This window comes from Helicoverpa armigera, chromosome 28 (genome assembly GCF_030705265.1).
Source record: "Helicoverpa armigera isolate CAAS_96S chromosome 28, ASM3070526v1, whole genome shotgun sequence".
Taxonomy (NCBI): Eukaryota; Metazoa; Arthropoda; class Insecta; order Lepidoptera; family Noctuidae; genus Helicoverpa; species Helicoverpa armigera.
In genome coordinates this window covers 2304947-2332877 of record NC_087147.1, presented here as the reverse complement: position 1 = coordinate 2332877, position 27931 = coordinate 2304947, and the positions used below count along the sequence as shown (strand labels likewise).

Below are 27931 nucleotides of genomic sequence, written 5' to 3'. Positions count from 1 at the left end.
GTATTTAAACGCAAATCAAAAAATATCCTTTTTCTATGCAATAAAATTCCGAATTCCCATCAAAATTACTGATTGCACAGCAAAATATTCAACTCAAAATATCACTAAACACACTACAATTTATTTTCGCAGCGTACAGCGATTTTTCCTAAAGCAAAAACTTTTTCATCAATGCACAGCTAACAATCTTAATGCACATTATACATGTTAACTCTTTTTCTTTTAAATATAGCTTCTATTTTTATATAATTTACAGCATTTTTTCTGAATAAAACAGCATTTTATTAGTCACAGTCATCTTATTATTTATTAATTACCACATAATGAGATCAGCAAAAAAATATAAAATTCAATACAAAATTGTAATTTTTTGAATTATTAATAAGCGTCCACGCTTCCTTTTTTGCCCAATAGGCACATTTTTAGCTTCTGCCGGTGGCGCCACGTACTTGAGTCGGATCGCAAGTCCGATGATATGCTTGCACATATAGTTCTTAAAAAAATGGGGCAGGTGCATTTTTAGTCATTGTCAGTACTTCCTTTTGGCATACATTTCATAAGTAGTCATTAAAACGCAGAACTATCATATTTCAGAATGTTTATAGTCAGAATAATTTTTTGGCATAGTTTTGGAATATTTTTTTCCTGTAAGAAGCATGCACACAAGCCTGAAGCATGCAAGCAGGCATGCAGCATGTAAGCAGGCATGCAACATGGAAGCAAGCATGCAACATGCAGCAAGCATGGCTTCTGTCACGGCTCCGGCGCTTCGTGGCTCCGGCGGTCCCATGCGAGCTTATCGTCGCAGATGGTTATCACGCTCACCACCGCAGCTTCGGCTTACTGGCCGGCAGAGCCGGCCAGCCTCAACCGCGTCGGCGAGCGTTAAAACTACCTGCGCCTCAGCTCGCAGGCCGCCTCGCCCCTCCGCGCCTACGCGGTTTTGAATTGCACTCTAGGGGTAGGGCAAACAAGACTACGTGGAGTCGGTTTTGCAGCGATTCGTTTTCGTTACTAGCTTCAATTTTTCAGTTAATTTGTTCTGCTTTTAGAAATAATGCAATGTGACAGGACTTTTTTGTTATAATAATCATTAAATTTGCCGAGCATGGCTTCTTGAAAATTAAGACAAATATGATGAACAGGTTTTGTTGTACTTACTGGTTAATATGCGACTGGGATAGTTATTTAGCTATGAAATATGGAAAATTTGCTGTGCAGTCAGTATTTAATGCTTGTATGTAGTATTTTTGTACAAGAATAAATTTAACTGTATTGCATTATAAAGAAAAAAGTAATGTCATATTGATGTATAATTTCGAATTATCTGCAGTTTGAGTTTTGTTAAACATTTAGTTTATTTGTTAGTGAAGTAAGTTATTTGATGTAAAAAAGAATATAAATGATGAGTATTTATTGATAGGCGATTATTTATTTGATATGCAATTTATAATATCCCATTCTGATGTCATTATTAGATTGGACATGGCTGACAATTGCATATTAAGGCAGGTGTAAAAGAAATACATAGTATGCATCTTCGTCTCCCTATTATATAATATAGTGTTTTGTATAAAGTTTTGACCGTTTTACATTTGTATAGATTTCTTATTATTATCATATAATCAACAAAAAAACCACAAATTAAATTGTTGTATATTCATTTCATCATCAGCCTATCGCAGTCCACTGCTGGACATAGGCCTCTCCAAGTGCACGCCACTGAGATCGATTTTCGGCTGCTCGCATCCAGCTCCTGCCAGCCGTCTTGCGCAAGTCATCACTCCACCGTGCCTGAGGACGTCCTACACTACGTTTGTGTTTACTATATTCATTTGTGTAGATTAAATATTATGAAGATGTATAAGATAAAGCACACAGTATGTAAATCCAAAACTATGACTAATACGATCCGAGGTCCAGATTCAGATTGAAATGAGATGAGTCATCTGCGCAACTGGTTTACCTACTATGCGCCAGTAGATAGAGTAACCTACCTGATTTGTGAAAGATCATATAGATCAAAAAACTATTGTTTACTATGAAAGTTTTTTTTTTTTAAGAAAAGACAGTTGTTTTAAGAAAAGAAAACTGTCGTTTGCATGCTGTCGACAAACTTTGGCTTTATCTTCGTTCTTCTGCATTGAGAATTAGGCTCAGATCTAGGTACAAATATTTCATAATCATCAGCTGGTCTCAATCCTGGCAAGGCCTACCAAAGTTATTTTTTACACTACCTTAAGAATCCTAAGCTCTACCAACTAAAAATAGTCACTGAACAAGCCACAATAAACACGATTTTTAGACCAAAAACCGACCAGACAAAAAAAAACGTCCACAGATACAGCAACAAACTTCCAATCTAACCCTTTCACTGCCGCTGTGCTACGGTTCTCAGTTCCCAGTTCCCAAAAGGAAAAAATCTAAAAATATGGTCATTTTGGAGGCTTTAACAAAACCGAAGGTGCGATTAACGTGAGTTCCTTCACACCACCATCGAGGTCACCGAGTGTCGCCAAGACCAGTTAAATTAACCATCATATTTTATATAACCTTAAACCAAAGAAATATACAGAGCTGTTGACACCACTTTTTAGTTTTTACCTCTTGATTAATAAACGTATTACGTAAAACTGTATTTTAAAATATTATTTTTGTGTGTTATTTATAATCTGTCAGTTGATTTGTTAGTTAGTTTGTAATGTCAGTCAGCGTTTTGATTTTTGACACCCAATTTATAGACGCCGGGGTCAACTGTCAAAAAAAATGGTTGTTGATACTTATATCTGATTACCTCTCATTCTTAATGATTGCTTGATTAATTACCGCCCATTAGAAACGTTGAAATGTTTATGCTCTTGAATTATTCATAATTAATTGAGTATTAAGTTTTTAAGAACTTTGCAATGGGTGTCAAGTATCGCCGTAAGTAATACATTACATTTTTGATGTTCGTCGTAATCGGGTTTGAAAAGTATAATATAACCGGTAAATGTTTCGATTACTCTGTAAAAAATATAAAAATAAAATTTTATAAGCTAAGTAGATGCTTACAAATGCTACTGGTACCTCATACTCTCAAACATAATTCAAGAAAAAACATAAAACATTCACATTACGAACTTAATAAGCACATTTCAATACAAAATAGGTAATCTAGAATTTACATATCGCTATAAAAATTTTACTACCGTCCTACTGGTATCAAAAAAAAATATAGATTGTCACACCAAAATGCTACTTGGACACATATCCTCAGCTCCAATTATGGACTAAGAGTAATAAATTATATTAAATTTATCATTTATGAATTCCGTAGCGGCGAGCGGCTACCGGCGGCGTTCCTTTGACGCGCCGCCATCTTGCCGCGGCCATGTTTGTTTTGTTTTTTTAGGGTTCCGTAAAATATTAACGGCTAAACATTTATTTTATGATCATTTTAGACTCGAATGCGATGCTATAAGCTTGGAACCAAGTAGGACTTATATGTAAAGTTTAGAATGTAATCAACTTTAACCTTTCAAGTTGTAGGTGTATTTATAAAACTTTCTTCGTTTACTTTCTAAGTAGCTGAGTGTGTAACGTTGACACATGACTTTTCATCTTCACGTGTGATAAATCCTAACCTAGTTTTTTTAGAGAGAGCAACGAAAGGATTGTCTTTTGCCCTAGGTATGTTATCTATTCTAACAAATTATAGTTTAATAGAGAAATTAGGCTAAAGCAGCATGCTAAAGAATGCTCCTATCCTAATGAAGATGGTTTATTTGATCTAAACCTTCATATCTTAAGACTCTCTATCATCCTCCGAGCCTTTTCCCAATCATGTTGGGGTCGGCTTCCAGTCTAACCGGATTCAGCCGAGTACCAGTGCTTTACAAGAAGCGACTGCCTATCTGACCTCCTCAACCCAGAAACCCGGGCAACCCGATACCCCTTGGTTAGACTGGTGTCAGACTTTCTGGCTTCTGACTACCCGTAACGACTGCCAAGGATGTTCACTGACAGCCGGGACCTACAGTTTAACGTGCCATCCGAAACACAGTCAATTGTGTCTAAGATATACTTAGAATATACATACAAACTTAGAAAAGTTGCATTGGTACTTGCCTGACCTGGGATCGAACCCGTGCCCTCATACTTGAGGTTGGTCCTTTACCCACTAGGCCACCACGACTTTTCTCTCTTGATCTTAAGACTCTCTATCTGTACGTAATTAAATCTATATAATAAAACCGCAAAAGTTTCCACAAATTAGGTATTTCGTACTTGTAATTTTTCCTACTTTTCTAATTACTTTTAATAAAGTATAAGGAAGTAGGTAAGTTCCTAATACTTCAACCTAAATCCTACGGAACCATAACCTAAGTTATTAATACACCTAACCTTTTTTCAACTTAATGCAATGCTCCTGTATACGTCAGTTCCTATCTCAAGCTTGTCATTTCACTAAAATGACAAGTAAAAAATTTTGCTACCTCCTTCCCGATAACAGTGGTTCTAAGATAACTTTGTGAGTTAAACCGCAGTTCAGTTAACTTGACGATTATGGAAATTAATGTTTTTTTGTTGTCGGTAATTAATTTGTCATTGTATATGATATATTAGGTTTTATTGATAGTTATTTTATTGCAAATGCTTAATGGTTGTCGCCATGCATGACATATGTAGTTCCAGATGCTTTTATGAGTTGCTAACTCATGCATCAGACTGATCATCATGTATCTAGCCTTTTCCCAACTATGTTGGGGTCGGCTTCCAGTCTAACCTGATGCAGCTGTGTACCAGTGCTTTACATGGAGCGACTGCCTATCTGACCTCCTAAACCCAGACTCAAAATGTCAGGCTGATTTTTTAATTTATTTTTTAATTTACTGTTATTTTAAGTTTGTTATCGCTAAGATTTCATGCTGTACTAAAGTCAGAAAAAGAAAAATCTAGTCATTTCCGCTTTGATAAATTATTCGGAGTTTTGGTTATTTTTGCAATTTCTGCCTAAGTAACAAAGACATACATTACAATATCAAGCATAAAAATAATTAAGTATGTGGTTACGTAAATTATATCGATATCGAGTCGATAAGATTATGAAATCAAAGTCCACATTAACATTCAATTTATAAATAAAACGCGTGTGAATAAGAATCAACATAAACTATGCTAATATACCTACAATTTTTTTTTTGTTTTGTTTTGTACCGCAAAAGGGTTCGAAACTGAAACCGATTTGAAAAATTCTTTCATTGTTGGAAAGCTACACTCTCTCTGAATAACATAGGCTATATTTTATCTCAGTATGGTCAGTAGTTCCCCACAAAACGCGGGTTATATTCGTAGCTAGTATTTAAACAGAAATATTGCGTTCTAAAAATAACCGTTTCATTTTTCCTTTAATACAGATGACTAAAATTCAATCCACTAGGCACAGCAAACTCTATAGCAAAAATCTTTTATGCATGAAAAGAAAAACACAAATGAAACCGTGTGAAAACCGACACTCGGGTTTTTCACGGTCGGGTCTCTGGGGCCCCCGTCGCGTCCCTGTCGTTTGGAGGGTTAATTCATTTGTCGCAGCGACATCCTGAGGGTTGGTTCCGCCTGATTTCGCACTTATTGTTTTGTTATTTTGAATAATTTAAAGGGAAACGGTTGTTGTTGCTTGGAAGTTATTTTTTTTGTTTTGTTACTCAATGGTAAGATGACTTGTGTTGTCATATTTTTCTTACATCTGACCATTTTTGGCACAGTTGACAGTTGCTAAAATAACGGTATTTTCCTTGAAAAGTGGTAGCGATGAGAGCACAAAACTTTTAGTGTATTTTTATTATATGTAGTATATTTTTTGTTGTTCCCTCATAAAATGACATACCTAACTTTAAATGATTTGCTTCACAAAAGAGCTTTTAAATAATTTACAAAAATACGTTCACTATGTCATCAATACTAGATTTAGGGAAAATCCTCATTATTTTCACGTTAATAACGATAAAACAGAAGAAACAAGATTATAATTTTTTATTCTTTGTCTATTAAAAATCTATTATGTATTTTTTTTCTGAGTGACGCCCACATCTTTCTATTATATGTTATTTAACGTTAAACATGGTGTTGACGCTAGAATTCTGCAAAGTGCTTGACGGAAACTTCGTAAATGTTTTTCATTTTGTGTTTGCTTGTTACAGTTCCAAACTATAATATCTAAACAACAAAATAAGAGATAGACTTAAACCTCGATATTTTATGTGTTGTTTTAACTAGTTACTACTACTGTAAAATACCTAGTTACTGCATGCACGCGGGTAAAAAGTAGCCTTCTTCGATAAATAGCCTAACTAACACTGGAGGAACTTGTCAAATCAGACCAATCATAAGATAAGCGCGTTCAGTCAAACAATCCGATAATCTTTTTAGCTTCACAATTCAATATTAAATACAGATTGCGCGAAATATTTCACAAACCTTTCGAGCTAAAGTGTGAGAAACATCTACTAACCAATTGAAATCAATATTTAACTGTCTCCCACAATATATCCACTCAGAAACTAAGAAAACAAATCATCACCCACTCATTATTATTCAATTAAACATCTAGTTTGTTTATAGGGGGCGCTGTGCGAAAGTTAACACTTGCTTTGTTTATTTATGCTCTGGGCTTAGAAGACCCACCTACGGCACGCGCGGGTTATGTTGGAGTGAAAAAAATAAGTTGGTGGTTTTTGGGTCAATATTAATGTTTAATTTACTTTGATAGATAAAATAAAACACTGGTACTCAGCTATGGTCGCTATGGATAGTTGGGAAAAAGGCTCTGAAGATGAAGATGATGATGACTTTGGACAGATATACATATCTTTTTTCTTGAACTTTCAATATCTTTACTTGATGTAATAAAGAGTGTTTTGCTTGTACCATAAAGGCTCCGAAACTACTGACTTGATTTGAAAAATTCTGTCACTGTTGGAAAGCTATACACTCTTCCCAAGTAACATATTGCTATATTTTATCCTGGTACGGTCAGTAGTTTCCACTTGTCGCGGATAGTTGAAAAAAATGAGAAAATTATGTCTTTTCCAATTTACCGGAAAATTGTATTTTAAGTAATTTCATTATATTTTTAGCTTACTATATCAAAAATTACAACAAACAATATCCACAATTAACACACACGTGCCAAAAAGCGAAAAACATTTCAGTCAACCCTCAAGGCTATGGTTACTTTATACCCCAACCCTCGACTGCTAATTGTAAAGTCAACACGTTGTTTACTCAGAAAACTGTTTTTAGTGATTGTTTGTGTTTTTTGGGAAGTGCATCCTGAGGGTTAGGAGAGGGTGTGAAGTGAGAGACAATATTTTTGAGTGGTATATCGAGGAGAACGTTGCAAACTTTTAGTCGGCCTATTAGATAGTTTGTTTGGGCTCATAAATCAGTATGAAGATGAATGGTAGTACGCACATTACGGAGGTCGGGTATTTAGCCGGTATCAGACCGACTGAAAACTGATCGGAATCAAGATTTTTTTAAAATGTTTGCCAACCATCTCTTAGGACACAACATATATTTTTGCTTTGTCTTTGAGCAGCTTTTCTAATATTCTAAGTACCTACCTAACGACTCTATATAGTTTTATATCATACTTAATTAAATTATTCTCTCTTATGCAAAAAAAAATCCTAACTCACTCCACTACTTACCTTGTCTCCAAATATGTTTTAACTTACTAACTTCCATTTTTTTAACAATAAAGTCTAATCTTCCTCAAAGTTATCTAAATTTAGATGTAAAATTAACTAATTTACTTAATACAGTAATTAAAACCAGAAGATAATCTCTATTTTTCCTTCATCCTCAGATCAATATGAAAAGCCCTGGAGTTGGAGTAAGTCATTTCATTCATTTTGATTTTATTTCAATACCCTCAGCCTTTCAAAATAATTTTACTCCCTTGCTTTCAAAATATTGACTAACAAATTCAATTTTTGCACCATCTTTTCATATTTTTATAACTCATTCCAAATTTTAACCTAAACAAGCAATCATAAGAGGTTTTAATAATCCTTAACCAAATCTCAAAGAGCCTGACATATAGGATATTTTATTCACTCTTGATAATCCAAATGCATGGTTACCTAATCTATCTTTAATACACAACTTTAACCAGCTTTTTCTTGAGAACTACTTACTACACTTATCCACAATTAATTTTACTAATTATAAATTAGTCTTTTAACACCACTTGCATACGCAAAAGTATTTAGACTATCGTCATTTACCCCCGTTCCCAATATTGTATTCAGTTGTTTTCCTTACCAGAGATAGGACTTTAACATTATTCGAATGAGGCTAATATCACAATTCTAGACCTAGTAAACAAAACAATATATTGCTATATTCATAAGGAACGGCCATTCGATGACATCGGGGCAGCAAAGATATTTGACAAGAAATATACTATCTTACTTTTCGTTGCAAAAGCTACTTCCAATATAATAAAAATAGTCTTACAAAAGGTTTCTTCTCACATAATATGAATTTGAGCACGAGTAAATATAAGTTCTTATGTATGAACAATAATTCAATTAGACAAATCCCCCCGAGTGGTCACACGGTACGTCACGACACGTGCCAATAAGTAGCCACTTGTGTTGAAGCGCTAGTCGTTATTAACCAGCTTCCACTATTGGTGTCACCCATTTCTTGGGGGTAGGTACATCCAGTACTACTCTGCTCATCCGGATAAAATAACCCGCTTCGGTAAACGAGGTATCTGTCACTGAATGAGTTTTCAAATCGGATCAGTAGGTAGTTCCTGTAATAGTGGCGTTTAAGCAAACGAACTCTTCAGCTTTATAGCTGAAGCTGCTATATATACTAGCAGTTTCCCCGTGGTTTCTCCCACGTCCCGGTGGAACTTCTTCCTATAGCAGGACGAAATATAGCCTATGTTTCAGTAATAAGGGATACTCTAGCTTCCTAACAGTGAAAGAATCCTACAAATCAGTTCTGTTGTTTCGGCGCCGTTAGGGTACAAACCAACCAACAAAAATATTTTCTTCTTTATTACAGTAATCGTAGTAATACATAAAGAAGTATAGATTAACATAAATAAGTTTTTCTATCAGAATATTCTTTTTTGAGATTTTTCTGAAAAACGGTAAAAATCATCCACACATATAGTTGTTTATTTACGCATGCGCGTTTCCACATCAATAATCAAGTCATCCTCTTAATTATTAACCGTAAATATATTAATATATTCAGTGCGAATTGCTGTGCAAACAGATAAAAAGGCCAAGCGTGGCGGACACGTGCGCGCCCCACGCTCGCTCACTTACGACTGACGACAACGACCATAGATAATGAGGTTTCGGTTTTCGAAATTTAAATTTTGAGAAAATATTTATGTGGGTACTCGAGGGTAGTGTTACTCACCATGAAAAGGCATACGTAAGTGGTACGTAAATAAAATATAAATATCAAGCAATTTTTCCATGTTTATATTATTGAATGCTTGATAATAGGGTACTTACCTTTGTAGATAGTTATTAGGTACAAGATTATCTCACATTTTTTTTATACATAATTTTAAACAATATAATTAATTATTCCTTAAGAAATAGTAGTTTTCTATTTTTCGTTTTTGACAATCAAAGACATCCGAAATTATTTTCAAAAAATCATATCAACCCACCAAAATAACCAAAAACTTAAATCAATGGCTCCATATCCGTAACATCGCAAACAGACAAACAAACCGCCCCCCAGTCATTAAAGAAATAAATTGTAACCGAGCATCGAACCCCCTTATCTCGACTGGCCACTCCTAACATGTTTATCGTCGAGTTAATCCTTAACGCAATGGGAGAAGGAGATAGGCGTATCCGATCTCTTTGTTCTGCCCTTAAAGTAGTAGTCTTTTCTTGGAAGTTTAAGTAAGATCTGAAAATTAGTGGAAAGAATCTAGGTGGTCGTGGCTTAGTAACAGCTGAACTGTCAAACGATTGAAGGTTAAGCAACGCTTATCAAGGTCAGTCTGTGGATGGGTGCCATATTTCGAAAGGCACATTTATTATAAGTTTGCTTAAAGCGTGAGCAGAGATTTTCTAAACAAGCCCTAATGTCAAAGTTTTCTCAAATCAGCCTGACGGCTTCTGTAGTGGAATTGTACTGAAAAACTACTACTACCAAGTCAGCCGATGATGAAATGTTAAGGTTAACGTTGCTATATAACACTATCTATTTGAAAAGTAGGTTCTTTAATAACAAACCTGAAAAGCTATTATTATGCACCTAGAACTCACATCCAAGTATCTACAACAATTAGTTTGTGCTTTCAACCAATAGTTCTATGAGACTGCTATGGAACAGAAAGACCTTTGCAAGTGAATTATTCAATTAATTACAGAAATCACCACTAACTGTTCACGCCCATGAAATATATTTATTACCGTCCATCTACCCTTGCAACAAATAAGCAATAATTTATTGGATATATTTCAATTCTCCTACAATTCGGTTAGCACCCCTGCATCAGGGTTGCTACATTATCATGCTAATAAAATAACTCAACGCATACTTTCCACATTAACATCAACCATGACCCTTAACTTCCAAGTCTTAAGGTTCAAAATTGAACGAGAAAGTTTGCTATTTTCCCTCCGTGGTAATCTATCACAACTTGTCATGTTTCGCGCCCCTGTGGCAGTGTTGCCAGCGCAATTTATGTGTTAACATGATTTATAGGCTGGCAACCCTCGTTTCAGTGGGTGTTGCTACCTATTTTGTTATGTAGGTAAGTAATGTATGTGTGATATATATAATGTAATGAATTTCAAGATCACCCGCGTACCGGGGGAATTACTTTCAGTGCCAGAATAAAAAGTAGCCTAATGTTACACTAGTGTATTAGCTACATGACTGCCTAGTTTCATCAAAGCCCCTTTTGCCGTTTAGGCTTGATTGAGAAACAAACGTCCAAACTCAATAAAGTACTTGCCTTTACTAGCATTTAGAGTGTCCATGGAGTTTCTTGCCGGTTCTTCTCCATGAGACCCACTCCTTGGAACGGTGCAACTAGCTTGACGTATCGAAAGAGCTTTTATGTTATAAATTTAGTATTTCCCATTTTCTTTCCACCAAAAAACACGTCCCACAATGCCTCTAAAACGATTAAAACCGCCTTAATAAATAAATTATCCTTTTCAATTACAATAATGTTTGTTGTTCACGCATCAAAATCATTGTAGCAAAGTAACGTTACAAATCAAATAGGATGTTAGGAACTTACCCTCTCTTAGAATACTCCTCTAAAATAACAATCCGGTTTAAATCCGAACGCGCCCATTAAAGACCCCTCCGAAATGTCAAACTGACAGTTGACGCGTCCCGCCATTTTGAGAAAGCTTTTTGAATGCCGTTCTTTATTTTCGTTGTGATGTTTTTTTTATTGATTTTTTTTTATCTTTAATTTAATTATGGTAATAGAAAGTAGACTTAATTTTGTCGCTATTTTTTTATTAACAACAACTAACAATAGATTTGGTAGCTGACCATTACCCTTAGCTTAAAATGCACATTGCATATTAAACAGTCGGCCAACAGTTGACCTGAAAGTTGACTTAAAAAAAAGTTGTTTTTTTTTTTTAAGTCAATACCGTGAATTTAATCATAGTTTTAGACGATTTCATACTGGTCAAATAATACCCAATCGTTGTTATATAACATCTTTGTACTTACCGAGCGCCCGATCCAAACTATCGTCTAACTAAAAAGTTTGCTCTAAAAATGCAAATGGCGACACTAAAACAGCTTCTATTCTATAGATTTCAATGATGACATCCTATAATCCGCTGCAGCTGTGCCCTCAAAGTATTTTACACGTCATTAGGAGTCCCTACTCCCCAGACACCAGGGTTGAGGGTCAAATGCCGTGGAAAACGGAAAAATAATGCGTTACTCCCCTTTATGTACTCAACAAATTAGCTTAACCATTTATTTTTATGTGGTGCGGTGTTGCTGTTGTTTTTAAGACCTTTTTTTGTGTTTGGATAAGTTAAAAAGAGATTTTTACACGTATTGAACTAAATTAAATTAAGTGTGCATTAAAAACTAAGTTTTTAGTAAAAAAATAATCGAAGTTGTTTGTTTAAGCACATCCTTTAATCAAGTATATTAAACCACAGGATAGCTACAATATACAATTTCTTCCGCATCCTGTAGGAATTTCTTCCCGTATCCGGATAAAATATAGCCTAAATTACTCGGGAAGAGTTTAATAGCTTTTCAGCTGTAATAGTACTTTTCAAATCGGTTCAGTAGTTTCGGCGCTTTTAGGATACAAAAACAAACAAAGGAAAAAATGTTTCCTCGTCATCATATTAGCATCAATAATTCCCAATACATTGACAAATATACAAAAAAAAACATGTTCCAAATTCTCACCCGCACACCAAAAATGCCAGTAATTTGACCACCTTACAAAAAGTGAGCGATTATCAACACAATCTCTTAAGCTTAGACACAGGAGCCCAAACATGACTCCACCATTAGGCCGTGGCTATCGGAAATCAACCCAGTAGTCGTGATAAGATCGGAAAGAAAAAATATAAGTATAACAAATATGGAGTAAATAAAGGATACAGATGTGTGAATAGAGACGATTTTTAACCGATTTCAAAAACAGAAGATTCTCATTTAAGTAGTTTTATGAAATACAGGGATTTGCGATGGCAATTTCAGTATGCAGCTTAAAGATTTTTATAACTAAAGGTAAACTTGAGAAATAAAAATACCTAATATAAAATCAAACCTGAGAATCCTACATTTGAGCAGTTGGTAACTCTCTAATAGAAACATTAACTTAAAACCGATTTCAACCTAAAATACACAGAAAGGAGCAATATTTAACCCGTTCCCTGACAACCTATTTACCTGACAACAAAGAGAAGTATCACAAACATACGTGCCCCACATTCATTACAATAAAAGCCATTACAAAATAGAAATATTCACAAACCATGTGCGGATCTCTAAAAGTCTCCAACTACGGAACCCCGAAACCCGGCCATGTCACAAGGATTAGCGATACCCATTGTCAAATGACAATTGAAATCTATCCAACTTGCTCCTCCACGACCCTATTTCATACGAGTAAAAGAGACGCACATACGAATACATTTTCACTTTTCAACATGTGACAGATCGTTCGTATTTGTTTGGATATTCACAATGGCGCGAGTGAGTTTCAAAATGGATATTGTATTATTTTTGTATTTTTAATCCGTCACGGAGAGAGCTATTATCAATATTCGTGGAATTGTTGTACTAGATTGAATTTTGTTTGTATGATATTTAAACGCGATATCAAAAAGTGCATTTTGATATTTGATACCGAATTCTATTTCTAAATGCGTTCCGATTTTGCGAATTCAAATGATAGTTCTATGAAATATGTGATGTTTTATTTTGAATTTTAATTTGTCACAGTTAGGTATGTAGTTCTTATTGGATTTTAATAGTTATTTTTAGACTAAATGTCTAAGCTTAATATTTGGGACATACTGACACTAGTAATTAGGCCCTATTTTCAAATTAACTAAATTATTGTGCCTCAAATTAGCAAAATAATTATACACCGATCGTTTTTTTGATGAATAATGATGATGGTGAGAATTCTGTCAAAATTTAACTGAAAATTGACAGCTGTCAACTGCAGAAAATATTCGGTACAGGCACTTTATTATGATTTACACAATTCCCATATTAAAAGATATACCTAAGTTTCTAAGTAGTATATCTAACCAAATACACATTTTCCTTGCAAATATCTCCAATATTGCAACATATATGAAACAGGAACTGTCAGACTCTTGCACCGGTCTAGTTAGTCCACTTTCATACAGGTAGGACTTGGTACAGATCCTAACAAGAATATCTTAATGCATTTATAATTAATGTTATTATCTTTGACAGTATTGATATGTTCGAATACGTAACACTTTAAATGACTGCAAAATTATCGCTCGATCTTAATTGCTATTATAACAAATCATTTAAAACGCTAAATCGTAGTATGTAATAATACCTACAATACACCTGTACCTGTATTACATGCAATAGTACCTATTAATCTAAAGAGCTGAACAGAAACTAAAATAAAAATTAGCTCGATTAATAAATATAGAATTAGCTGGTTTTAAGTGTCAAAATCACAAACACGGCCTTAATCATGCCCTAGGGTGGAAAATTATGAAAATAACATGTCGTATGAAAAACAATAAGAGGCTATACTTATGACTTAAATACTCCTTGATATTTCAGTTATTTCCATTCATCTAAGTATCTACTACGTCTATTGGACTGACAGAAACATATCTTACAACCTCTACAATCAGTTCAAAAAACAAACATTTTAATCCCAACCACAAAAGACGTAACATTCCATAACCAAAAATAAACAATTGCTCTAATACTCTATGCTCACTCTCGTTGTCTATGGCAAACAAAAGCGGCGTACACGAGCGCGCGACACGCAGTCTATCTCTGACCATTCACAAGAGAACATCTAGTTTAACATGCGTCAAACCAATTTATCATTAAAGTTTTAAGTTAGATGTAATTTGGAGATGAGTAATGGCAGGATTTGTTAATGATTTTTAATTTCTATGGGGATTACAAGGTATTATGAAGGTTTGACCTCCTTTCTTTGTCTTTCTGTTTACTTGAGTAATGGGGGATAAATTCCTTTTGGCTGTTATGTGACATATATTTGAAGACATCTTGTTTTGTTACGCCTCTTGTAAAGGTACAGGAGGTAGCCTATAAAGTGGGTCAAGTTTCAACTTAGACATAATGCTGTTTCTTAGCAATAGTTTTTAATCCACAAAGAATGTTTATGACTCCTATAAAGCGAGAATACACACCATCATCAGCTGCCTAGCCTGATTTCAACTATGTTGTAGTCGGCTTCCAGTCTAACCGGATGCAGCTGAGTAACAGTGTTTTACAAGGAGCCACTACCTATCTGACCTCCTCAACCCATTTACCTGGGCAACCCAATATGCCTTGGTAAAACTGGTGTACTGGTGACTACCCGTAGCGACTGCCAAAGATGTTAAATGATAGTCAGGACCTATCTACGGTTTATCGTGCCGGCCAAAACGCGGTCATTGGTGTCCAAGATATAGGTACCTACTTGATGTTGATGATGATGATGTTACAGCCTTTTTATCGTCCCACTGCTGGGCTGCGGCCTCCTCTCGCACGGAGAAGGATTGAGCGTTAATCACCACGCTTGCTCAATGCGGGTTGGTACTTAGAAATACACAAAACGAGAGAATACACCATATAATTAATTTCCTTACTTAAATAAAATTAAATACATTTCTCAGGCATGACGTTAAATATTATTCCCATACTATATTAATTCACGCCATAAACTCAAGAGAGTTGATTGATAGAATATTTAAAAAGCTTTTTAAAACCCGTTTCATTTTATTAAGTTGCGATGAGTGGAACAATTATTGTCATATTTTAATTAATATTCATGGGAAACGGAAAAACCAGTGGCCATAGAGATGGGACGCGATTATCGACTAAAAGATCGATACGATTATTATTATCGATAAGTTGTAGATAGTGATTTTTATCGCTTCATATAAAATTTTAATTGATATCTTTAGTAAATTATGATTTTCTTATTGAAGGTTATTGTTGATAACTCTATTGGTTGTCTTAGTTTATCATTGTGAATATGAATTATTAAACACATTGTATTACATAAATAATTTAATAACCATACAGTGACTGAAAAAATATGAATATCATCTTTTACAGTTTTTTAAGGATATAAATCTCTCTCAGTACATTTTCAATATAAAACAATTAGCTGTTTCATGCATTTTCATCCGCATCCCCAAGAAATTTTAGAAAACATAGCCTATATTCAGTGCAGTAAATGTGGCTTTCTAGCACTGATATAATTATTCAAAGCATTTCAATAGATCCGAAGCCAAACATACAAACAGTAAAATCATTCCTTTTATACGAGTATATGTATTAGTACAAATAAAACCTTCGTTTCTAATATTTTCTTCTACATAATGGAGCTTAGTCTAATTTTATTTGTCATTAAAATATTTTCATTTATAATATCAAACTGTATATCACAGATTAAAAAAATCCAGTAGCACACATCACTAAAGTTCGAATCTATGAATACAAATAACTAGAAAAGTTTTATAACTTTTTATTGATATCGTTAAAAACATAAAATGTAGCATAAATAATTTGTTTTGTTGCATAACTTAATACTGTTTAATATCAGAATTTAGAAGATTTGTCATAAATTAATATCGGTCGTAAAAGTTTTAAAAAGTGTGCTACCATTTTTGTTTGACTGTTTATGATGAAAAAAAGTTACAATTTCACAGAAACTTAAATTTTGCGATTGGTCTACCAAAGGAATAAGAATAAGTAGAGATGTCCTATACAACTTATACCACGAAAAATCAATGACTTCTGATCCTTCTTTCCATAACTATGTAAGGAACTACTCAAAGATATTCAAAAAAGTATGTACCCTTGCTAAATCCAAATCACTTAGTAGAAAAATTGCGAAATCTGACAATAAAATAAAAACTGTCTGGAGTATTATAAACTCTGAAACAGGTAAAACTAAATCACGTGACAATGATCCCCGATTAATTATTAATAATGTTATCGTCTCCGATAAAGCAGAAGTTGCCAACGCGTTTGATTCGTATTTCTCAAACATCCCGGTAGAGGTAACAAAATCACTTAACTCGTCCTCTCACACGGCTGAATCAATGCTAAAAACAAATTTTCCTAAAAATCTACCCGACTTTAAATTTAATCGTATTACGGAGCACACTATTTTAAGAACATTTAAGAGCTTAAACTCAAAAAGTACGGAAGATCTATGGGGAATTTCTGTGAAAGCCCTTAATTCCATTATAGTCTGCATCGCCCCCATATTAAGTGATATTTTTAATCTTTGCATTGACAGTGGTATCTTCCCTGACCTCATGAAGCACAGTAAAATTATTCCAATCTTCAAGTCAGGTTGTAAGAAAAACCCTTCTAATTATAGACCGATCTCTGTTCTTCCCGCGCTAAGTAAAATTTTTGAACGGATCATGCTAGATCAGATGTCCAGTCATTTTAACCTCAATCATATATTCCATGACCACCAGTTTGGTTTCTCGAAGGGTAGATGTACTACAGACGCAGGTGTCAGGCTAGTGACTCAAATCCTAGAAGCCTGGGAGAACTCACAGAACGCTTTAGGTGTATTCTGTGACCTTTCCAAGGCGTTTGATTGCGTGGATCACAACACTCTTATTTGTAAACTAAACCATTACGGAATTCGTGGTAAAGCTCTCAAACTTGTCTTATCCTATTTGTCAGACAGACAGCAAAAAGTAGATATAAACGGATCAACATCTTCAGGGTCATTAGTTAAAATGGGCGTGCCTCAAGGTTCAATACTGGGCCCCTTTCTATTTCTTGCGTATATTAATGATCTCCCGTACATGATGTCTGACTTGGCAGATGTAATTCTATTTGCAGATGACACTTCCCTTATTTTTAAAATTAATAGAAAAGAATCTAGCCATGTACATGTAGATGATTGCCTGGCTACTCTTTCAAAATGGTTTGCTGCCAATAATCTATTACTAAACAGCACAAAACAAAATGTATAAAATTCGCGTTACCCAATGTAGCCCAAGCTGATCTCAACATCACGCTTGAGGGTAATAAACTAGACTTAATTAAAGAAACCACTTTCTTGGGCATAACCTTAGATTCAACATTACAATGGGGTGCCCACATTACCGCCTTGTCGGCTAAACTTAGTTCTGCAGCTTTTGCAGTAAGAAAAATAAAGCAACTTACGGATGTAGCAACGGCTAGGCTAGTATATTTCGCCTACTTTCACAGTCTAATGTCTTATGGCACTTTGCTGTGGGGGGCAGCGGCTGACGTAGAATCTGTTTTTATACTTCAGAAACGGGCAATTCGAGCTATATATAATATGGGACCTCGCGAATCACTGAGAGAGTTTTTTAAAGAAATCAATATTCTCACGTTGCCTTCTCTCTATATTCTTGAAAACATCATGTTTGTTCGAAAAAATTTACACCGGTACGAGGTAAAAAGCGACATTCACAATATTAATACTAGAAATAAGCATAAAATAGTCGTCCCAAAATTTAGATTAAGCAAAACAAACAAATCGTTTCTAGGGAATAGTGTTCGGTTTTACAATAAGCTACCTAAATGTGTAACAGACCTTACTGATAAAAAATTCAAGAATGTCGTCAAGTCTACTCTTATTAAGAGAGCATACTATAAAATCAAAGACTATATTGACGACAAGGATGTATGGCGTTAGTCCTATATTGCACAAGTGGCTTCCCTGGCGACTGGCAGGCTGTCTAGGAATATCTCTGTCCTCATTAATGTTCTTGCTCTTATCACGTTGTTATTATTATTATTTCTTTTTTTCTTTTGCTTTATATAACTTGGTTTGTTTAATTTATTAACTTCTTAAAATAGTTTGTATAATAATTTTCTCTAATAACTTCCTAGTTCAACTTGCATTGTATAACTTTCTCAAAGTCAACCCAAAAAATATTGTAAACATTTCTTTTTCATGTTATTGTCGTATGTATCAATACATACAAATTGTAACACCTATTATGTTTTTAAAAAGAGTAACCATGGAGTTTCTTGCCCGTTCTTCTCCATAGGAAGCTACTTTTGGAATGGGTAACTAGAATCAAACTTAGTTATAATTTTGACGTTCATAAGTGCTTGTAAAGGCCTACATGAAATAAATGATTTGATTTGATTTGATTTGATTTGATTTGATGTTCTAACTTAAGAAACGCTGGATCAATTTCTATATCCCAAGATATGAGGAAGCCTACTTTACAATTCATCTGCCTAGTTTTCTCAACTATGTTGGGGTCAGCTTCCAGTCTAACCGGATGTAGCTGAGTACCAGTGTTTACGTGGAGTGACTGCCTATGCGACCTCCTCAACCCATTTAAGTACCCGGGCAATCCAATACCCCTTGTTAAGATTAGCTGTCAGACTTTTTAGCTTCTGAATTCTGTAACGACTGACTGATAAATAACAGCCGGGATCAATCAATTCAACATGCCTCCCGAAACACAATTAATTGGGTTGGGGAAATAAAATTTCTTTCATAAACAAGAAAATGCAAGTTATTGATAACTTGGATTTTACAGTATGTACAGGTATTTGAATACCTATACATAGTCCCCTAGATCTGTGGTGGAATCACACATTATCATAATAATTATGCCTATCTACGACATTCCGGCGATCTATCAAATATTTTAGTACCATATGTCTTCATTATTTATGCCTGTCGCCATATTTTAGTTTTACACCTCTAGTTTTACGATTTTTATGTGTCTATTCAAATGTGAGAATATCAAACCTTCAGATTTTAATTTTATTTGGTGACCGCAAAAATGTTCGTAATCAAAATTCTTAATTAGTTCTTAAATATATGTTTTCACATTTTATTGGGATTTGCAAGTGATTTAATGTAAGGGTCCGGCTACCTAATTCATCAAAATTTAATATCTGGCATATTTACAGCCTAAAATCGAAAGGAAACCTGAAATTAAACGTCTCGTCAAATAATTTCACCACTTTGAAGTTAGTCATTATTTGATGTCACGCATAATGTTTAGCAAACTTATACGAACTTCGTTGCGCACCCGGACAAATAACCTACACCTAGCCTTCCTTGTGCTATACTATAACACTGACAAAAACATTCAAATCTTATTAAATACACGAACAAACTCTTCCCCTTTCTTTTAAGTATAGTTAATTCCTTCAACTAAACCATACTACATATATGTATATTTAATTCATTTCCCGTTGTCCACAGGCGTAAACCCGCGCAAACAGCGACGAGAGCGCACGACATTCACTCGTGCGCAGCTCGACGTGCTCGAAGCGCTATTCGGCAAGACGCGCTATCCTGACATCTTCATGAGAGAGGAGGTGGCTCTGAAGATTAACCTTCCTGAGAGTAGAGTGCAGGTATGGGTAAAAACACGTTTACAATAAAATAAAACTCGCAAGTCCGACGAATACTGTGCTGAAAACTGCATCAAAATCGGTTCTGAAAAACGTGACATGCAAACGCACGGGTCAAACAGAGGACCTTCTTTTTTTGAAGTCGGCTAAAAAAAAAGAATTTCTTATTAGGAGTAAACGGGGTCGATTGTACTTAGGGATGGTTGTAACATAAAAAATTTACCTAAAGCTCTAGTATGAGTGGAGAAACCGATAGGCTTAAAATCAAACTGATTTAAAACACACTACACTTGGGCACATTTTCACCAGTAACATAAATATTTGTTTTCCTTAAAACGACTGTTTACTTTGAAGATTTAACGTGAAATTCACATTAGGTAAACAGTTGTTTTAAGAAAACTGACTATGTGTTGTCGGTGAACTTGGACCTCAATAGTATGAGATTCTTTGGCTACCGTTGTGTAATGTTAAAGTAATGAGGTTATCCATTTTACCTCAACATTCTTTAATTCAAGGCCTTAACCTTCGCTAACAATACATAAGACACGTAATTCTAAACAAAATTTTCATATTTAACCACTAAATCAACATTCCATCAGGCTTACGCAACAAAAATTTATTCAAAATCTAGTTAATACATTATAAAATTACCATCAGTCTTATCAAGCAAGCGGAGAAAAGCCGTAGATTATTAACTTTCAATTAACTCTAGATAGCGCATCTAATACGTGAATAATCCATCATAATGTGAGCCACCCAAACCGCCATTAAAAAATGAACCTCGGCCTCCGTAGACGGGAGCCAACGCTCGACTGATTTCTAATTGGGTGGATGACTAGGTCAAAAATAAATTACGTTGTCATATTCATTTAGTGAAGCATCTAAAAATAATGTCACTTCCATTTATCGTTTTGATGGAATAATTGATTAAATTTTTATATTGATAATATAAGCTAAATAAGAATCCAGTTTGATGTGAAAAATCTGTGACGTCATAAGTTGCGCTTTCATACATATTGCAAAGAAAGTGACAGTTTTTGACAGTTAAATAAAAGTAATGAATTTGACTCGTTGGAAACTACCGTATTCGTTCAAACGTTCAATTTATACCAACACGGATAGAGCATTAGCGCTACCAATCGAATTACGTTCCAAATTTGAAAATCGAATGATTCGATTGTTTTGCGTCGACGGGTGTTGTCGAGTACTTACGAAGCTTTTAAGGATTGTAATAAACATGGCGGTAAAATGGAGATTTCGAAAATGGAATGTTTTGAGAACGGGGTGTGAATTTTTGAAAAATTATGTTCGTGTTAAAATTGGAACGGTAATTTTGCCATAACGGTTTTTTCTTTTAGCCACGGAGTAAGGAAAAATGAGCGAAGATGCCATAATGCAGGTCAAATAAATACGATGGGTATGACCGAAACGATCAGTTATGAATGTATTAACTGGGAGTTCTGGTTCTTTGAGATAACTGTCAACGATTTTTGGTATTACAAATAATGGGCGGGTCCAAAGAAGGCGTATAAGGGCGGAGACAGTAACGTTCCTCGTCCCCCGAACATCCGCATTTTGGCGCGCTATATTCTTAGGCGATTTTCCGTTATGGCATCTCCGCTGGTCATAATTTTGTTTTCTATCTCTATTTTCTATATTTTCTGTCCAAGGGCAGCAAACTGGAATATTAAATCAAGTACATAATACGCTAATGTTTCACTACAGGGCAATGAACTTTGCTCACAAAGAGTTACTTTGTAAAACAATCAAGTATAAGATTTAGCAACCAGTAGTAAGGCCTGGGTCACTCTAGACTTAAGTAATTGATCAAGTTTTCCCGACTACAAGTCCGTCTAACTTTAGGGCTTATTTAACCGACTTAATAAAAAGGAGGCTTATATATTTTCTCCACATTAAGTGATTTATATTTCATTGACATTGACAAAAAAAGCTAGAATGATAGATTACCAGTAATCTAGAACTAACCATTTCAATTAAGCAAAGTATCATTTGCCAAAATCTTCATTATATTTATCTCTATACCCATCACCAATTACCCACCGTAAAAGACTAACCATTAGATGTCCCTACAGACATTAAAGTTCAAACATTATAATTGGGCGTTTAGATGCAACCGTCTGATAGGGCCTTTATCACAAAGGGAGCTTAACACTGGGTGATCTGTTTATTTGCTAGCTAATGAGCCGGCTAGGCGTATAGTTAAGCGACTGTCGTTTAGCCGACGGGTGTCTTGTGACAATCAGTGTAGTGCCCAGTGCCCATGCTGGTTATTAAAAAGTGGTAGGAAAAAGTAAATAAAAAAATAGGTGTCTTTTAGTTAAGGTGACTGACTGACTATTTCTTAATAACTAGACGTAACTCCTCTAGTTATTATCCTTAAGGACTTAAACAAAGAAAAGCTGAATTAAAGTCATAACATTCCAAACGCGGTTTCACCCGCCTACAGCCTTCATTTCCCACCCGATTTAAAATAACATACTTGATTCTGATATATGTAGGTAATTAGGTATACCCTTAATTACTGTAAAGTTTCACCAGAACCCGTTCAGTAGCTTTTACATAGAAGAGTAACAATCAAACAACCCAACTTCCATTTGTAATACTTATTATCTAGTGCGATTTCCTAATGGCATCCAAATTCACCGTCACAAAAGAACTATAAACGTTCCACCTAACAATATGAGTATAACATCTGTCTACATTTGGTTAGTTTTTATATAAAAAACGTTATTAACTCATTATTAGACGAGGGCGGTAAGCCGCAGTTTACTTGGGTAAGCACGAACAATAGTGCACTAAGTTAATGCTTAACCTCCTGTTGCGTAGTGTGATGTTACAAATTCGTAAAATTATAAAAACAGCTAAAATTGCAAATAGATGCAGACTGTAAAAAAATATGTTTTGAAACGTAAAAAGCTTTATTTCATGTCCTTATTTTTTGAGTGCCTAAACTTAACATATGTACTTACAAGGCAATTAAAATAATGAACTATGAAATTTATAAACGACGCGCAACGGTTAGTGTAGTTTTTCTTGTCTTTATAGCGGACTGAAAAAGTGACATATAAACCTGAAAATTATTACTTTATTAATTTTGACAACACAACGCTAATTTACAAAGAATCTTTGATACTCATTACAATCCTGTTTTAGCAAACACGTCTAAAACACCAAATTTTCACAATAACAATCAGCTGTTAACTCAAAAAACCCAACCAAAACTTTCATCCCACAATTTAGTACACAAACCAAAAAGGACCATTTAGAAAACACCCTTACCAACAGTGCAAAACTCACGCTTACTTACAAATACTTATAACATAGTGCGAAAATCACGTTTACTTATAAGTAAGTACTTATAATAAATCATTTGTAATCCGCGCGGTGTACGAACGCGAGAGGTAGCTGCGCATGAGTGGTGTGTAGATGCGGGAAGTTGGTAGTATGTAGTCGTAGTAGGGTTCAGTTGTATTTGTTTGGTTGGTTAAATGGTTTTGTTGGTTAGGTAAAATTTACCTATATCGGTAATATAAAATTTACACCAAATACCAGTGATATAAATAATTGTATGTTAGAGATTTTTTGTTTTCTTGGTTTGTGATTTGAAAGTAAATAAGACAATAAAACGAAAATATATGAACAATTGCATTATTTTTTAATAGTATCTACTTCAATATCTAAGCTTTTCAATGCTACCCTTCTCACTTTCCAGCGGTTAATCCCTTTATTTTCCATATCATGTTCAGTCCATTTGCTTCTCACCTATTCGATACTGTCACTTAAACCAACCATTCTTTCTTTGCCAACAGGTCTGGTTCAAAAACCGAAGAGCGAAATGTCGGCAGCAGCTTCAACAGCAAACAAACACGCAGATATCCAGTAAATCCACCTCCAGTTCCAAGACTACAGTCTCCAACAGCAGCATCAAGGCTTCCACCAGTTCCACTAAGATCACCACTTCGAAAGCCCTGACCAGCTCTTCAAATGTACCTACAACACAGAATTCTAGCATCACAACTTCATCTCCGAATCTGCCGATAACACCCACAACTTCTGTCAGTCCTCCTATTAATGTGATATGCAAGAAGGAGTCAGCAGGATCGAACTACGAGAGTTCTCCTCTAAACAAGAACAATAGCCTAACATCCTTAACTCATTATAATTCTAATGAGCTCAGATTGAGCGGCAAAGAGTCGTCGCCTTCCGATCCTGTGTCAAACATACATGGTTATGGTGTGACGCCGAAACAGGAGCTGTATAGTAGTCCAAAGAGGTTGGATTACGCTAGCAAGTTGGATTATACGGAGAAATTCGGTAGCAACTTGGTGAAGGATCAGTATAGCTCGCGGTTAACGGGGAATCTGACGCCCTTGGGGTCGAATTCTTCAATCATGACGACTCCTTCTCCCCCGATCACTCCTCAGAGCATCAATGGGCCGGGGAACGTGTATCACCCGGATAGTTACAACAGTTTCCACTGGCCGGGCAGTTCGGACTATATCCGGAGCTACTCGACGTCGCACCATCATCAGGGCTACGGGCAGAGCGCGTATAATTCCCCGTATTATCCTAGTCAGGTGAGTTTCTGATATAACTACTTATAAAATCTTATATTTAATTATTATGCACGAGCAAATCAAAAAGCAAAGCTTAAGATGGTTTACTTTATTAATATTTTCTTTGGGGTGTATACTTTAATAACATAGACTGACATTTCTTTAAAACAGCTGCAAGGTACGTTTAAAAAATAATTAAATGCCCCGTGGCAAGACTTATAAAAATATAGAATGGTCAGAGATAGAGGGAGCACAACAGTATTAGAAATAAATGTGAACTCAATTGAGTTCTTAGTTCTTTATTTACTTTATTCACATTGTATAATACAAAGATGCAAGCCCAAAAACATACCATTCTCGTATTTTTACGTCACAACCAAAATCTAATACCAAGTTCTCCCACAGATGGAGTACTTCAACGGTTCATCAGTGAACCAAACGCACGGCAGTCACCACGGCCACAACCTGACCGCCAATGGCAACCAGCTCTACAACCAGGTCTCCTTCGGCAACCCATCCCCTCCAGGAGCCTGGGCTTCCCACCACAACATCCTGTCTTCTGGCCCCGAGTCCCCGGAAAACCAGTCCCAAAACTCCCCCCATTTGAGCATGCTTCAGGCCTCGCAAATAACGAACTTTTCAAATTCGGGGAACAGTTATTTTGCTCCTGAGAAATACGGCATAAATATGGTTTAGTTTATCTAGTCTTTTGTTTGTAGTTTGTAAATATTTTTACTTGTATAGGTGTGAGGGCGATTTGTGGAGATTTTGTGTGTTTTTGGTACTTATTTTTGCGTTTTTTTTTTTGTTTTTTAGAGTGTTAAATGGGAAATGGTTTTAGATTTGCGTTGTTGTGTAATTGAATATCATTTTTCGTTTAATATTTTTTTCTGTCCATACTTTTCCCCTCGTATTTTTGTTATTTTTTTATATTTTTTTAGGTTCTGAATTTTTTTTTTCACTTTTATACAATAAAATGTGAAAATTTACTTAAATACGATGTAAGTACATATCAAAGAAAATCGTATACATATTTATACATTGACAAAACACACAAATTCTCTTCAAATCGCCTGTATTTACTTCGAAATGTAGAAAGCGTTATGTATTGTAAATAAAGATTTTAACAAGACTTGCCATCATATTTTGGAGATCTTTAACAAATAAACAAAATTATTTATTATTTAAAATAGCAATAAACTAAAAAACAACGACTTATAAAACTAAATATGACCTCAAGTCTTGTTGAAATTAAAATTTACAAAAATAACTAAAAAAAGTTTTTTACATCAAACGCTATCGAATGTTTTTCAACGAAAACTAAACTGTCAAGAGGCCTAAGTGTTTGTATCGAAAGACACGTTGTTGTAGACTTTCCTATTATTTTCTTATTTTATAAACGCCAAAAATAATATTCATTTTATTAAAAAAATACATAATTTATCATAAATTCTAACCCAAAAACGGGTTTCACATTTTTTATTAATTGTCATCATTTCGTTTTTGCCGTTGCAAAAATTCGAAAAAAAAAACTTTTGAAGTGTATAACTTTTTTTCAACAATTTGCTTCCCCGCGCCTGTGTAAAAACCACCCAAAATCATATCACTTATTATATTTAAAAAAAAACGAGTTAACTTAGGCTAAATTTAGTGACGGAATTCGCTAAATTAACGAAATAAAATGCCGTTACTTATATTAAAACCACTCCAATAAAAAACAACATCAATTTTTTACAAAAATAAGACAACAAACTTATGTTTGGCTGAGGTTTTTAGCAAAATGGCTACCTAATTATAAAAATAAAATAAAAAAATCTTAAAAACCTTAAAGAAGCTATTTGTTTTTAGCAAGTAATTTATTTTAACGATCCTTTGTTACCTAAACGTTTTAATATAAGTAACGCTACATAGTTATATTGTAAATAAATTGTACGTTAAGAGTTTTATTTTGTATATGTGTGTGCTACGAATGTATATGTGGGTTATTATTGTCTAGTTTTAAGCGATCGTATTTTTTATTATTTTTTAGACCAGTGACAACCCTGCCATAAGTTATACAAATAATTTAATTCGTAAAACAATGAAAATAAACTTCCAACGCCATCTTGGATTCGGGATTTTATTTATAAAGTTTTAACTCTGATTTTAATTGCAAATTACTTCATTTGAAATTACAAAAACACTATAATTTATGTTTAAAGTCTTTTATGGAACAATCGAGTGGTGTTTTAACATTTATTTGTTCGAATAATAAAGATATAAAAATTCTGAACGAAGATGGCGGCTGAGAAAAATTGGCATCCATGACAGTTGCCGACAAAAATGGCGCTTAAATACTAAAAATGTTTATTGCTCGATGACCGCGTTTTCGAGCCCAATGAAATCACGAGAGTAATTTAATGAGATTATTAGTTAATTTATATTATTTTACAAATAAAATGGGAAAGTTTTGAGCGGGAATAAAACGGCTAATTAATTTATTAGCGACTAAAAGTACCGCGCGATTGGAATTGCTTAAACATTGAAGCTCTTAATATTTTTGTTCATATTATTTTATTTTCCTTCTATGTTAATTCGCCTTTACCTCTGATAACGGATAATTACGTTAAATGTAAACAAGAACAATTTATAACGTCGAATATCGTCTTATTTTTCCACCAATCACGATATTTTTAACTCCTATAAAGGCGAAAAAATCATAGAGTATTTTATTTTTACTTTTAAAACAGAATAAATTCTTTATTTAATTTTATTTTTAAACAAGAGTAGTATAATTTTATTTTTTTATTACAATCGATGTTTGAGTGATACCAGCGTCGAAAACAAAACTCCCCGTCGTAGTTTTTAAATGTAATGAAATTGTAATTTATAGTAAATAATAAGCTTGGACATAGCTAAATTAGTTAAGTACAGTAATTGTACCGTTCTATGAAGAGTCAGTGTATTTTTTTTAAGTTAAGTTGTATTAATTATTAACTGATAGCTATTGAAATATTGAATCCGAATATATGCATATAAAATACACGTTTTTGTGTTTCATTTTGTGTTTGAACCTGTTACAATTAAGAATAGGTGGTATGAATTATATCTACAAATCACCGACTACACTTACACAAGAAAATAAATCAAGTAGATAATGTAAATATTTATATCAATGATACAAAAACTAAAAGAAACAAAGGTGTATGACGCTTTCACAATTAAACACAAGAAAACAGCAAATAACTTTAAAACGGTTGAGACGATTT

General features: G+C 34.4%; 1 protein-coding gene across 2 annotated transcripts in view; it reads left to right on the top strand.

Annotated features, from left to right (window-relative positions):
* The window catches only part of LOC110380162 (homeobox protein OTX1), a 61493-nt gene extending 33786 nt beyond the window's left edge, over positions 1-27707 (top strand). Inside the window, exons 3-6 of one of the 2 annotated variants that reach the window (XM_021340052.3) lie at positions 7853-7879; positions 19955-20109; positions 23937-24704; positions 25089-27707. In XM_021340052.3, the coding sequence (XP_021195727.1) occupies positions 7853-7879; positions 19955-20109; positions 23937-24704; positions 25089-25379 (1241 nt within the window). In that variant the 3' untranslated portion in view covers positions 25380-27707. The remainder of the gene's footprint in view (positions 1-7852; positions 7880-19954; positions 20110-23936; positions 24705-25088) is intronic. The other variant, XM_021340053.3, reaches the window with a different exon arrangement.
* Positions 27708-27931: the final 224 nt, after the last annotated feature.